General features: G+C 39.8%; 2 protein-coding genes across 2 annotated transcripts in view; both read right to left on the reverse strand.

Annotated features, from left to right (window-relative positions):
* LOC104947452 (kalirin-like) overlaps window positions 1-6,005 on the reverse strand; it is a 24,642-nt gene extending 18,637 nt beyond the window's left edge. Inside the window, exons 1-5 of the mRNA XM_010773461.1 lie at window positions 5,849-6,005; window positions 5,725-5,732; window positions 4,227-4,416; window positions 2,233-2,325; window positions 2,058-2,134 (exon numbers count right to left, since the gene is read on the reverse strand). Of these exons, the coding sequence (XP_010771763.1) occupies window positions 2,058-2,134; window positions 2,233-2,325; window positions 4,227-4,416; window positions 5,725-5,732; window positions 5,849-6,005 (525 nt within the window). The remainder of the gene's footprint in view (window positions 1-2,057; window positions 2,135-2,232; window positions 2,326-4,226; window positions 4,417-5,724; window positions 5,733-5,848) is intronic.
* Window positions 1-11,964, reverse strand: part of pde6d (phosphodiesterase 6D, cGMP-specific, rod, delta) — an 818,526-nt gene that overhangs the window by 631,251 nt on the left and 175,311 nt on the right. The window lies entirely within an intron of this gene.

Raw genomic sequence — 11,964 nt, forward strand, 5'->3', positions numbered from 1 at the left:
CCCCACCCACCCAGCACTTCCTGTTGGGCTCCGAAACAAGCACTCGGATTGGATGAAACTCTTTTCTCCCCATTTTTGTTTTTTGAGTCAGCTCCCGTCCCCAGGTCCTAACTACTCACTGCCCCCGCCCTCACCTCCTAACTCCTCCCCCCCTCATATACTCCTCCTCCTCTTGGACCTCACAGGAGACTTTTTTTTGTGTTGTATTTTAACTCCTGACTTGTCTTGTTGTTCCTCGGAGGTAAAAGGTACACGACTGTTCCCTTACTTGGCCGTCTGCTGCGGTGACAGTTTTATTTCTGAGCCATTGTCACTTCACAGCTCTGTGGCAACTACATGAACATGGATTTAAGGCTTGCAACCGAACTCAAACACTCACACACACACACACTGATCATTGCCCATGAGGATTTATCCCACAGTGATAGACTGGATAGGAAATCTTGTAAGTTGTAGCTGACTCTGGAAAGCAGAGAGAGAACAATCATGTGGAGCTAAACCGGACTCTTATTTCAGTTCCTAACACCCTGTTTATTTTATTTTTTGTATATTTTTTTTCTTTTTACTGTTTGGTGTAACTCACCTGGGGCATTCAGGTGGCCTCAGCCCTATTCTCCGCAGTGGAGAATATTTATTTTGTTGTCTGTGGCAATCTATACACAATTTTGTGTTTATTCCTCTTGTTGTTTTTCTGCCTTGTTAATTATTATTATTTTTTCCGGACAAAGTTGGATTTTGTTCCCTCCTTCTTGTTGATTTTGTTTATTATGTCGGCAGTTCACTGTACAAAGTTGATTTTGTTTTTTTTCGACTGAGGCTCTAGAACATTCCTGTTTAAAAAAGAAAAATCCCTTTTGCACTATTTAAGATGAGAAAAGATATGAAATCAGGCTGTGCAATATGTTGCGTTTAATGGCAACGGTCAGCATTGTACTGTTGGTAGTCTATAATAATGATTTTAAATGTATTTTAAATATGTAAAATAAACCTTTTGGACTTGAGCATGAGTTAGCAAAGCGACGTGAAGGTGAAGTTGTTTTGTTCTGCGTTAGGCTGAAGATGATTGTAGTTTTTAATATTTGTAAATAAACTACATAACAGCAAATGATGAACTGAGCGGTCTGCCTGCTTCTGTGTGAACCATTAGGTGCAGTTCCTCTGTTCAAGACCAAAATGCTTACGAGTGAAGTGATTAATCACTTCACTCGTAAGCATTTTGGTCTTGAACAGAGGAACTGCACCTAATGGTTCACACAGAAGCAGGCAGACCGCTCAGTTCATCATTTGCTGTTATGTNTCTTTGGCTCTTTTTCTGCTGTAACAACGTACAATTCCCCTCTGTGGGACTAATAAAGGTATTCTGATTCTGAAATATACAATGTCGGTCACAGTGAAAGTGTTTCCCACGCTGCAGCCACCATCTAGTCTGAAGCACAATTCTCTGTCCCTACTTAATCCTAAACAGAGTCATTTTTATGGCTCCTCAAATCCCAGTCAAAACAATCTGTATCGTCACTGTTTCTGACTCCTTAAACCATACATAACAGAGATCACTGTGCCAATCCTAACTAAATCAGTTATGGACAGACAGCTCTGCACGTCTAATTATCAAATCAAATCAAGTTTTATTTATATAGCACATTTTAAAAACGATTTTTGGTCGAGCCAAAGTGCTCTACATATAATAATTACCTTACAGTAAGGACACTATACAGTAAATACAACAGCACAGTTTGTGCAGATTATCAGTATGAGAAAATGACACCCTCTGACCTTAGACCCTCACATCGTACAAGGAAAAACTTCTGGAGAAAAACCCATAGTTTAAAGGGGAACATGGGAGAAACCTCAGGTAATTATGTGACCACTTCTTCCAGGGATATGCTTAAAGTTAAATGTTTCAATATATTTTAAATAATAATATATAGGAAATAACATACCAACAACACTTGCAACCATTTCTGACCATGAGACCTAATTTGAGACCATGTCCACTGTACATATTTGATCAGTAATTGGCTATAGCGAAACAATGACACAAGAAGTCTGAGTGGTACCTGAACGCCTCTGCTGGTAAACTGCTGAACTCTGATCCACAGGAACTGACGGAGGTTGCTGATGAAACCAGAGGTACCTGCAAGAGAAAGTGAGATGGGAGAGGAAAGAACGTCAGGCTTCTGTAAGATGTTAACACATTTTATTTCGTAAACACACACTCATATGAATACACACCTGCCCCTCCTCCCTGTAGGAACTTGAGCAGTGTGTAGATGGAGACGGTGAAAACCAACGAAGTCCAGCCGCCTCCTGCAGAGAGCTCATTCACTGTAAACACACACACACCATTTTTATTTTCAGCTGCATCATTAATTTTTTTCCGATGACATTAATGATAATCCAGTAGACTAGATTCTCAAAATTGAACTGCATTATGCTTTCTTTCAGTGCATATTTATAATTTGCTCCTTAAACGAACACTTGACTATTGCTATTACTTATTTAAAAAATAGTAAGCACAAATGCATAAATAATACTTGGATTATCCTGGAGAGTTGTGTTTATATGAGGATGTTTGATGTTGTTTTTCTGTTGTTTATTGCTGCCCTCATTTATTTGAATTCAGTACTTTGTTTGGTACTTGATTTACAACTATTTCTTCACTTTGACTGTGGTATTTCTACATTTACTCATGTAAAACACATTTCCCACCACTGACACACAAACAATCATGAACACATTCACATACTCCCCTTTTTGCCCCACAGACACATTCTCATTCACATTCATTACCATTTGGTACAAGTGCTGGGAATCAGGATGAAAAAGAGAAAACACACTCAGATGAGGGCAGTATGAGAAGAAAAGGAAGATCCAGACAGAGAGACAGACATGGTGAGAACATTTGATTTTTAAAAGATGGAGAGAAATGAATAAAGAAACGTGTGTATTCAATATTCTTTTTACTTCTCTAGAGTGTGTTTTCAGTGGGGGATATTTTCAACTCTTTGGCATTAGGTCCTGGAGTCTGAGGGTGGGAGGCGGGGTCGGACCCGGAGACAAAACGTCCGTTGTACCGGTGAGTTAACTCCACGAAAAAGGCCGCTAATGCCGGCTAAGCATGACTGGCAGGAGGGGTGACCTCCCAGAAAACCCTCCACACACACACACACACACACACACACACACACACACACACACACACACACACACTCTCTCTGAAAGCTCCTCCACGCCTTCCTCATCACACAAAGCAGCGCTCGGCTTCATTCTCTTAGCGCCGGCTTCTACTTTCATGTTGCTCCAAAAGCCAAATGGCCAGTTTTCTAAAGGGTAAAGTAGCTAAAGACAAACTGAATGCTGACTTCCTCTGAAGTGGAGGCTTCTGGGTCGCTGCCTTGTACTGGAGGCATGCAGTCCTGTGTACAAAATAGGGCAAAAGAGACTTTGGCAAATGATGACACCCCCCCCTTACAGAAATGAAGGTTGCTTTCTCCTTCAAACCAATAAGATCTCCTTTCACAGCAGCTGAACTGTTTACAGCAGCAAAACATCTTTTTGGGGATTATGATATTGCATACATGACTGAATGTATCCATTAGAGGTCTGAAGTGAATGATATAATTAACACTTGTTACAGAGTTATATGGGTGTCTTCAGCTGTGTGTTTTAAGTGTGTTAATTGCATTACATCTGTAGTTAGTAAGATTTTTTTAAAGGCTTAGAATTTGCTGAAACTGTCACTTTATGCTTACAGCAGTGCACAGGACACATATTTTGTAAGAACAATCAAAAAGGCTATAAATATTCTTATCAATTTTCAAGAAATGTAGTCTGTAAAGGTGTAATTCTTGAAAACCAAATTAAGTCTGGATGATCAAAGAAGAATGATTTAAAGCCTGAACTAATGCTGTTTTAATAAAATGACATCGAGGTCATAAACACACTAGGATGAGACTACATAGCCTAACCATAACTCAAGAAAACTAGGACATAATCAATCAAGGTCCTGATGGAACAAAGCACTTCAAAAACACGATGACACTGCTGCCCTCTAGAGTTCGAAAAATGCAGTAAACAGGAAAATGTTCCAGTTCGACTTCTGTTCCTGGGAAGTGTTTCACTGTTTGTGTCACTTCCATACGCACGTTGTAAAATACATATTTACAGAACTAAGAAATGTCTGGATCCCCTATTCCATTATTGCAGCTTCTCTGTCTTTAGCTTACCAATGTTCTTGGAGTAAACCGGCACGAGCACATTGACCAGACGCTCCGCTGCTAGCAGGCCCACACACAGCAGCACGAGTCCCTGTAGCGCCGCAGCGCCTTTGGGCCAAACATAGGGCAGCAGCAGCCTCACCTTCCTCCTGAAGCCTTGCCAGGCAGATGAGGAGGAGGGAGAGGAGGAGTGATCCATCTGGAGGGAGAGAAAGAGAGTCAGAAAATGTTGTTTTGTCATTTTTCTTAGATATCGTAATTTACGTTTTCTGTCATCTCAGAAACTGGCTATTACTGAAGATGATTAGGGCCAAATGTGAAAATGTTTTTGTGATCTGAGACTAAAGTCGGAATTCTGAGAAAGAAAAGTCAGAGTTCTGACTATAAAATTCAGACTTTTCCTCAAAATATTGACTTTTCTCAGAATTAAGTTCTTTACTGAATCCTGACTTTTTTCTGATTTCTGACTTTAATCTCAGAAGTCAACCAAACATCTGCTTTGGTCAGCTCGCAGACATTTTTTTTCACGTGGCCCTAATCCTCTTTCGTAGGCTATCGTTTAACACATAAATTCAGCATAAATAAACGTACAGCAATACGTAAATCCATTTCATTAACTCACCTCAACGACTATTTTTCCACCTCTTCCACTTTTCACAGTGATGTCTGCCATGTCATTCCTCTCCAGTTTACTGTGATTTATTCAGCAGCAGCAGAACAACTACAAGTCACTCACACACACATACATTCTTGTCCAAGGATTACTGGCAAATATGTAATTAACTCGAGCTGTACTTCTATGCTGTGATGGTTTTTAAAAGCAGTCACAGGCACTCAGGGGGATTGTACACACACACACACACACACACACACACACACACACACACACACACACACACACACACACACACACACACACACACACACACACAATTGTGTTCTGAGCTTTCAGCATAAAGTAGCTGTGGTCAGCATTTTGTTTTGAGCCGTGACTTTGTGTGAGAGAGGGAGAGAGGGTTTGACGACTGTGTGTGTGACAGGGTTATCAAAACAATAAAATAAAAGAGCTGGAGGATCAGGGATATTTTCTAAACTACAAGAAAGAGAAACTAAAATATTGTTTTGCAAGACTCAAGTATTTCAATGTGTTGGGCTAGTAGGTAGAACATATTGATACAAAAGCTCCAAGTCAATCACCTTTTTCTGTCTTTTTGGGGTTTTGTTATAATCCAAGTGTTCACTCTGCCTCTTTAAACATGTTGAAACTAAAGGCTTAATTGTAGCTTAACATTTTTCAATGCATGTGAATGTATTAATCGTGTTAAAATGTACATAAAGATTAACCTCAGCATCTACACTCATCTGGTATAATTCACATGGTTTGTTTGAAGATGTCAAATGAATAAATCAATTCAGATGATTCAAGAATATGCTGCTTTCACGCAGTGCTAATGAACCCTCTGAAATGTATCCAAATGTTATAGCACCACCCAGTGGGGAAACACACAGAAAAGCCTTCACAAGAGAGAGAGAGACAGTGAGAGGAAACATAGAAACAAGCAGGTTGTTTATTAGTAAAGAAAGAGTAACAAACCAGCAGGTTGAATGGAGTAAGAGGAGTTGGCCTGTACAGGAGTGTGCAGCTGCACACAGCGACATGAAGGCATCAGCGTGGTGTTCTCTGTGGACGAAGCTCAGCAGGAACACCATCAGGATACAGAACAGGCAGGCATTCAACAGGTGAGCCACCACGGTGCTATGCAGCTCTCCCAGCCAGGACAGATGCATTGTGGGACTAAATCAACCAGGAGAGCCTCAAGTTTAACTCTGTGTAGAAGAAGATCTGCAAGTCTTCAACATAAAACTCCTATGTCTTTATACTTCTTTAAAATGAATCATTTACATTTCCCTCCATGACATGTGATGGCTTCAGTTGTTAGTTTTTTAATTAAATAAAATCCCCCCCAAAAATGTATAGATACAAGTTCATCAATCTGCTAGGGACGCCATCCAGCAATTTGTAAAGTTATTACAATTAATGTCACTTTTATCAGCTGTGGTAGAAAAGTAATATGCACATTAATGCATCAATTGTTAGTATCTTATAATATAATATGCAATACTACCCGTATCTGAATATAGGACATTGTACTTTTACTGTTGTATGTTTTGATGCCAATACACTGCAGTACTTTTACTTACTCATTCATTCTGGTTACATTAATTCATTAAAATCCAACTGCTTAAAAACACATAGGTCTCTTACACTTTAGGACTCAGGATTCAATATGGTTGAACTTTATCAAGTATTTCCTAACCTAAAACACAAAATGTGGAGAACGGTGTTGTCTTATCTTAAATTAGACTCGATGACAGATTTCTTATTTTAAACAACCGAAAGATCAGCTTCTTCAGAGTTAAACAGAGGTTTACACTGCAGCAAGGTCAACCAGCTTTAGACAAGACTAGTACTTATACTGTACACTATTACTTCACCACATGTTTCAGATGGTTATTGAACTCCCTCCGTGTTGTGCAGATGAGTGGTAATTTGTACAGGAACCTTATTATTAACAGTTTTAACAAGACAGAAATGCAGTCTGAGAAAAGCTTAAATATTCTGGTAATATGTGTGTTTCAAGGCTTGGTTATACACCTCATGATGACCCTGAGTGCTAGGCTGAAATACCACAAGACAGAGCAAAGACTTTACTTTTTCAGTTGAAATGTAAACAAAAAGTAAATAAATGTTTAGTGTAAAAGAAAAACAGCACATGGGGAAATGTTTAGGGACCACAAACTGTAACTGAATTTAGCTTTTAGTCTTCACAATCTGATGTTAATTACCCTACATTTTTAGCAACATTTGGTAAACACTTATTGTTTAATCATGCAGCCGAAGCAATTTTGTAAGCTTAGAGCGAGGCAGTCAGGGTATTTCATTCAAGAGAAACAACTGTAGGTTTCTTAACTAACAGTTGAGGTTTCATATGGAGGCTCAAAGCGTTCAATTCTTTAACAGTAATAAGACATTATAGAATATCTATTGTATGAATAATACAAAATGTGTTAAAGCCATGACTTGTGGTATAATCCAGTTTCTTTTGCTAATACAGAGCTCACTATTTAATATCAACAGTTTCCTTTTGCATGCATCTGTTTTTAACATACTGTAGACATTTCGCCTGATGATTGTTTAATTCATAATGCCACTTTTTCTTTTCTCAGGTTTCAGAAACTGAATGAACACTTTGAGTCTCCAAAGACCAATAGGAAATACAACCATTGTTTTTAATGCTGTTTGTTTTAGCACTAATGTTAACAGCATTTATACATCAGCCTGTTAGTTGATACAGTTAGCCGCAGCCTTGAAGCACTACTTCTGTATTTATTATTGAATAATTGAACACAAAGCTGTTCTGTTTAGTAGTAGGAGATGAATAAAACATGTTCAAAAATAATGCTGTGTTTTGTTTATAGCACACTATGCTTTGTCCCTGTGGGAAGCTGACATTTCTATCTAAAATCCCTGCTAAGAAGATGAATGAGATAATACAGCAGAACATTATTACCTGAAAAGATCTTGTTACAGCTATGTTAAAAAAAACATTTGTAGATTTGCACGGACCATTCTGCATCCCTGGCTTAAATAAATGCTTACTATAGTAGTACACTAAATGCTTAGGAGGGAAAAGAGCGTTGTGAAAGCAGTTGGTGAAAGCAGAGGACAGCACTTGTGATGGCAGAACACATTCTACAATTTGTTTACATTCATCAGTAGAAACAAGACAGTAAATGAACTCTTCTGTCTAAAGACCCGATTTACAGTAGCAGCCACATCAACTATTTAACAAGACAAATTACTACCGCTATGGCTGGTTACTTTCCACAGTGGCTGCTCCACAAATGTACAAACAGATAAGTTAATTTCCCACCTTAACACCAAATGTCACAGGTTTTTGTTTAAGAAACAAGACAGATTTCTAAACCTGATTTCTAAACCGTACCTGGTGAATTTACATGCAGGTTATCCCTGATTATTCTACCTTTTCTGTAAACTACATAAGCATTTTTTGGACAATTGTAAACAGTGATATCAACGAATGATAAGTGTCCTATAGAAAGGGTTTCAGTCTCCACGGTGCCTTCTCCTGTAAAAGGTCCAGTCGTCCTCTGTATTCCGTTTTTTCTCACCTTCAATGTACTGATGCTATAACTGCCCATTTCAACCCAGTTTGTGTCGTCCATGACGGTTCAGTTCAGATCAGTCAGTGATTTGATGTAAATCCAGCGGTTCACTATGACACTATTAATAACGTAAATTCTGCTGCTATAGTCCAGCAGCTGTTCAGTTCAGTTTGATTTCTTCACCTAGCGAAGACAGACTGCTCCAGGTCACATTTCCAAATATGATTTCACTATCAACCTCAGTTCTGAAATAAATAAACATTCGATAAATAAAAAGTATATCATAGTGAGGGTTCAGCGCTGTCCAGTCCAAGAAACTTTACGTGTTCACAGCTGCAGTTTTTATATATTGTCATTCAAAAATGATCCGTTATACTTCATACCAAACGCACAAATAAGAATTAAATATCCTGTTTGAGACTAGTTGTTTTTGCTCTCTACCGTTCAGACTTTTTAGTTGATTATTTTCAAGGAATTTCCCAAAAGTCATTTGGACAAGCAAGTAATTGTTACCTTCACCAACATGGAGGTTATTTTTTTAGCTTGTTTTTTGTTTGTCAGCGCGATATTCATGAAGCTTGTTAGACAAGAGTAAAAGCTATTACATTTCAGAGGATAGCAAAACAAAAACAAAAATTACTTTTTAGTGTCTTTAGAATGACCAGATAGGGCATGACCTTTGCATTTAACAAATCACTATGCATTCAACGCCACAGTTACCAGAACATGCATGCTATCGGGTCGATTGGCTTATATTTTGTCTCACAAGTTATTTTGTGAATGAATCCCCAGGTTCTGGTAATCCAGTCAAAGGCTTCTTGATAGAGGTCCAGGATTAAAACAGCAACTAAACCAACATTTTCTTTAGACTCTCTTTCGTGAGTTTTTCTCATTCAAATCAGACTATATGAAAACAAATGCATCTTTAGCAGGTTTTTCACAGTGCATTACCTCATTGGTCACTGTATAAACTCACTAAGCCTTTTTAATGTGCTCGGTCATGTTAGCAAAAGCATGTGATCTGATCATGGGTGGTAAATGCTTTTCAGTTGGTGAGTGATCCCTGCACCTCTCTACAGATCCAAGTGAATAAGATACAAGATCAGATTATCTCTCAACATAACTGGCTCCGCTTGCCTCCAATATACACTCTCTCCCTGTAAAAATAAATATTACAAATATAAACTAATGTTGCCATAATGTTTGCTCACAGTGTGTTTTCTAAATGCTAATTTTCTCAACTTTTAGATTTTTTCTTTGGGTTTTATGGGGTGTTCTAGGCAGTTTTTGGAACCCGCTTCTCATGTAATGGTTGAAACTAGGTGATCTAGTGTTAGTCAATAAATAAATATAATTCAGCCATTTATTTCAATTATTTCATCTTCTTATTATAAGTTTGGTCTGACTGGTCCTTGGAAGAGGATTCAATCTCGCACTACATGACAAATCCAGGCACCAAATCCCTTTCCCACGCACACATTAATAAATACAGGATAAAATGAAATGCTTAAAATATATGGTAATGTTATTGTTGGGGTCCCGGTGGTCACAGTGTGTTTCCCATGCTGCTGCTCACCAGCCCTTTGATATTAGTGATGGGCCGGACGTCATGCAGCTGTTTTCTCCTGTCAATAAATGTGGCCAGCCGCGTAGTGTCCAGGGGCTTCTTGGAGTATTCCCCACCGTGTGCCCCCCCGCGGCCCACCCAAGGGTGCTGCAGACAGGAAGTAGCGCTTGGCCTCTTCCTGGGATCCTGCTGCAGCAGCGAGGACACAAAGTCCCTCGCCGCCTGGCTCACATCTCGGAAGTATTCATCCGGGAAGCAGAAGTCCAGGCGGCAGATGTTCACGCAGGTTTCCTCCAGTGACTCATCCAGAAACGGGGAAACCCCACTGAGCATCACGTAGGCCAACACGCCCACGCTCCACATGTCCGTGGCGACAGAGACTGGAGTCCCACGGATGAGCTCAGGTGCAGCGAACTCTGGGTTTCCGAGCAAGAGGTGGACGTACCGGCGGTGAGCGGACAGCTGGATGGCATCACCGAGGTCGATGAGCTTAATGCCCGGGGTGTGAGAGTGGAGGTCCACCATGATGTTCTCAGGCTGCAGGACAGAGAAACATATACAGATTATGTTAATATAAAATGTGATTCTTATAAACAGTTACAAAAAGATGCAACTCCAAAAGTTCTCAAATTCAATTTTACATATCAATCAATCAATCCGTCACCCTCTCTCCTTAGACCCTCACAGTGGACAAGGATAGCTCCCAAATAAAGGTTGCCAAAAAACACTACATGGGGTCAGGCAGGACCCCGGCAACAGTTACAGCTACAGCCAAGACTATTGATGCAAATGTCTCATACAGCTCCAGCAGATAATCGATTACATTACCAAAGCACAAATGAAAACAAATAAGAAACTTGCTCCATTGGTAGGTGAAGTTAGTCTTCATTGATGTAGCACACACTCTCACCTTCAGATCCAGGTGTGTCACTCTGCAGGTGTGAAGGTGCTGCAGGGCCTCGAGTGTCTCTCTGATGAAGAACGCCACCTTCTCCTCCATCAGCTCATCACAGGCCACCAGGTAGTCGAGCAAACGCCCGTCCTCCAGCCTGACACACACACAGGATTATAAGACTCCAGTGTTAAAGGTCACCTATTATGCAAAATCCACTTCTTCATGTCTTCTATACATCAACATGTGTCCCCTCTGTGTAAAGAGACTCTGAAAGTTTCAGGCAAAAAGATTCGCTCTCTTTTTGTCCTGATCCATTTAAATAGAAACCTGTCTGAAAATGAGCTGATCAGATTTTGGACACTCTATGAAGTCATAATGATTTGTTAGCTTGTGTAACCATTAGCCAATCACCAACCAAGGTAACCCCCACCCCCCCCACCTTATCACCTGAATCTCCTCCTAGAGCAGTGCTTCTCAAAGTGTGGTCATTAGTCCAAGGAAAAGTCATCTAGAACTTGGGTTAAAAACTTAACCATAAAAACACATAAATTAGTATACATTCAAAACTTACAAAGGCAAAGGTCACTTACAATAACAAAACAGAACGTCACACAACATTGTACGAAAAATGAGACAAAGTCCAACGCCAATTTAAACAACTCATTCTTCTACGTCTTCTTCCTCCGTCCACCGAGTACTCCGTCCTGCAGAAGGTTGTGCACGTCGTAGTGGTCGACCACCGCGACGACCTGTGCATGCTCAGAGGTTGGAGAGACTACGACTGGTACCTCGACACTCAGACTGACTAAATTTTCTTGGGAGGACGAGAGTTTTTATTGCAATAATACTGTTTTACTTGACATTACAGAATTCTGGAACAGGGGAATTTCCAGGGATAATAAGACAGAAAGTAGTTATATATATATTTATATATTTTGTACAGAGACTCACAAACCGAGGTGTGGTTTGTCTAGTTAACGTCGAAGGGTAATTAGGGAGACAAAGACAGACGGGACAAAGTTTTCACGACTAAGAGACAGACAAATTGAAATCTACTTTTATTCCTCGGGGAGGGGTGCGGGGAGACTCTCTATAAA

Source organism: Notothenia coriiceps, unplaced genomic scaffold, assembly GCF_000735185.1.
Source record: "Notothenia coriiceps isolate Sejong01 unplaced genomic scaffold, NC01 NC01_scaffold00012568, whole genome shotgun sequence".
NCBI lineage: Eukaryota > Metazoa > Chordata > Actinopteri > Perciformes > Nototheniidae > Notothenia > Notothenia coriiceps.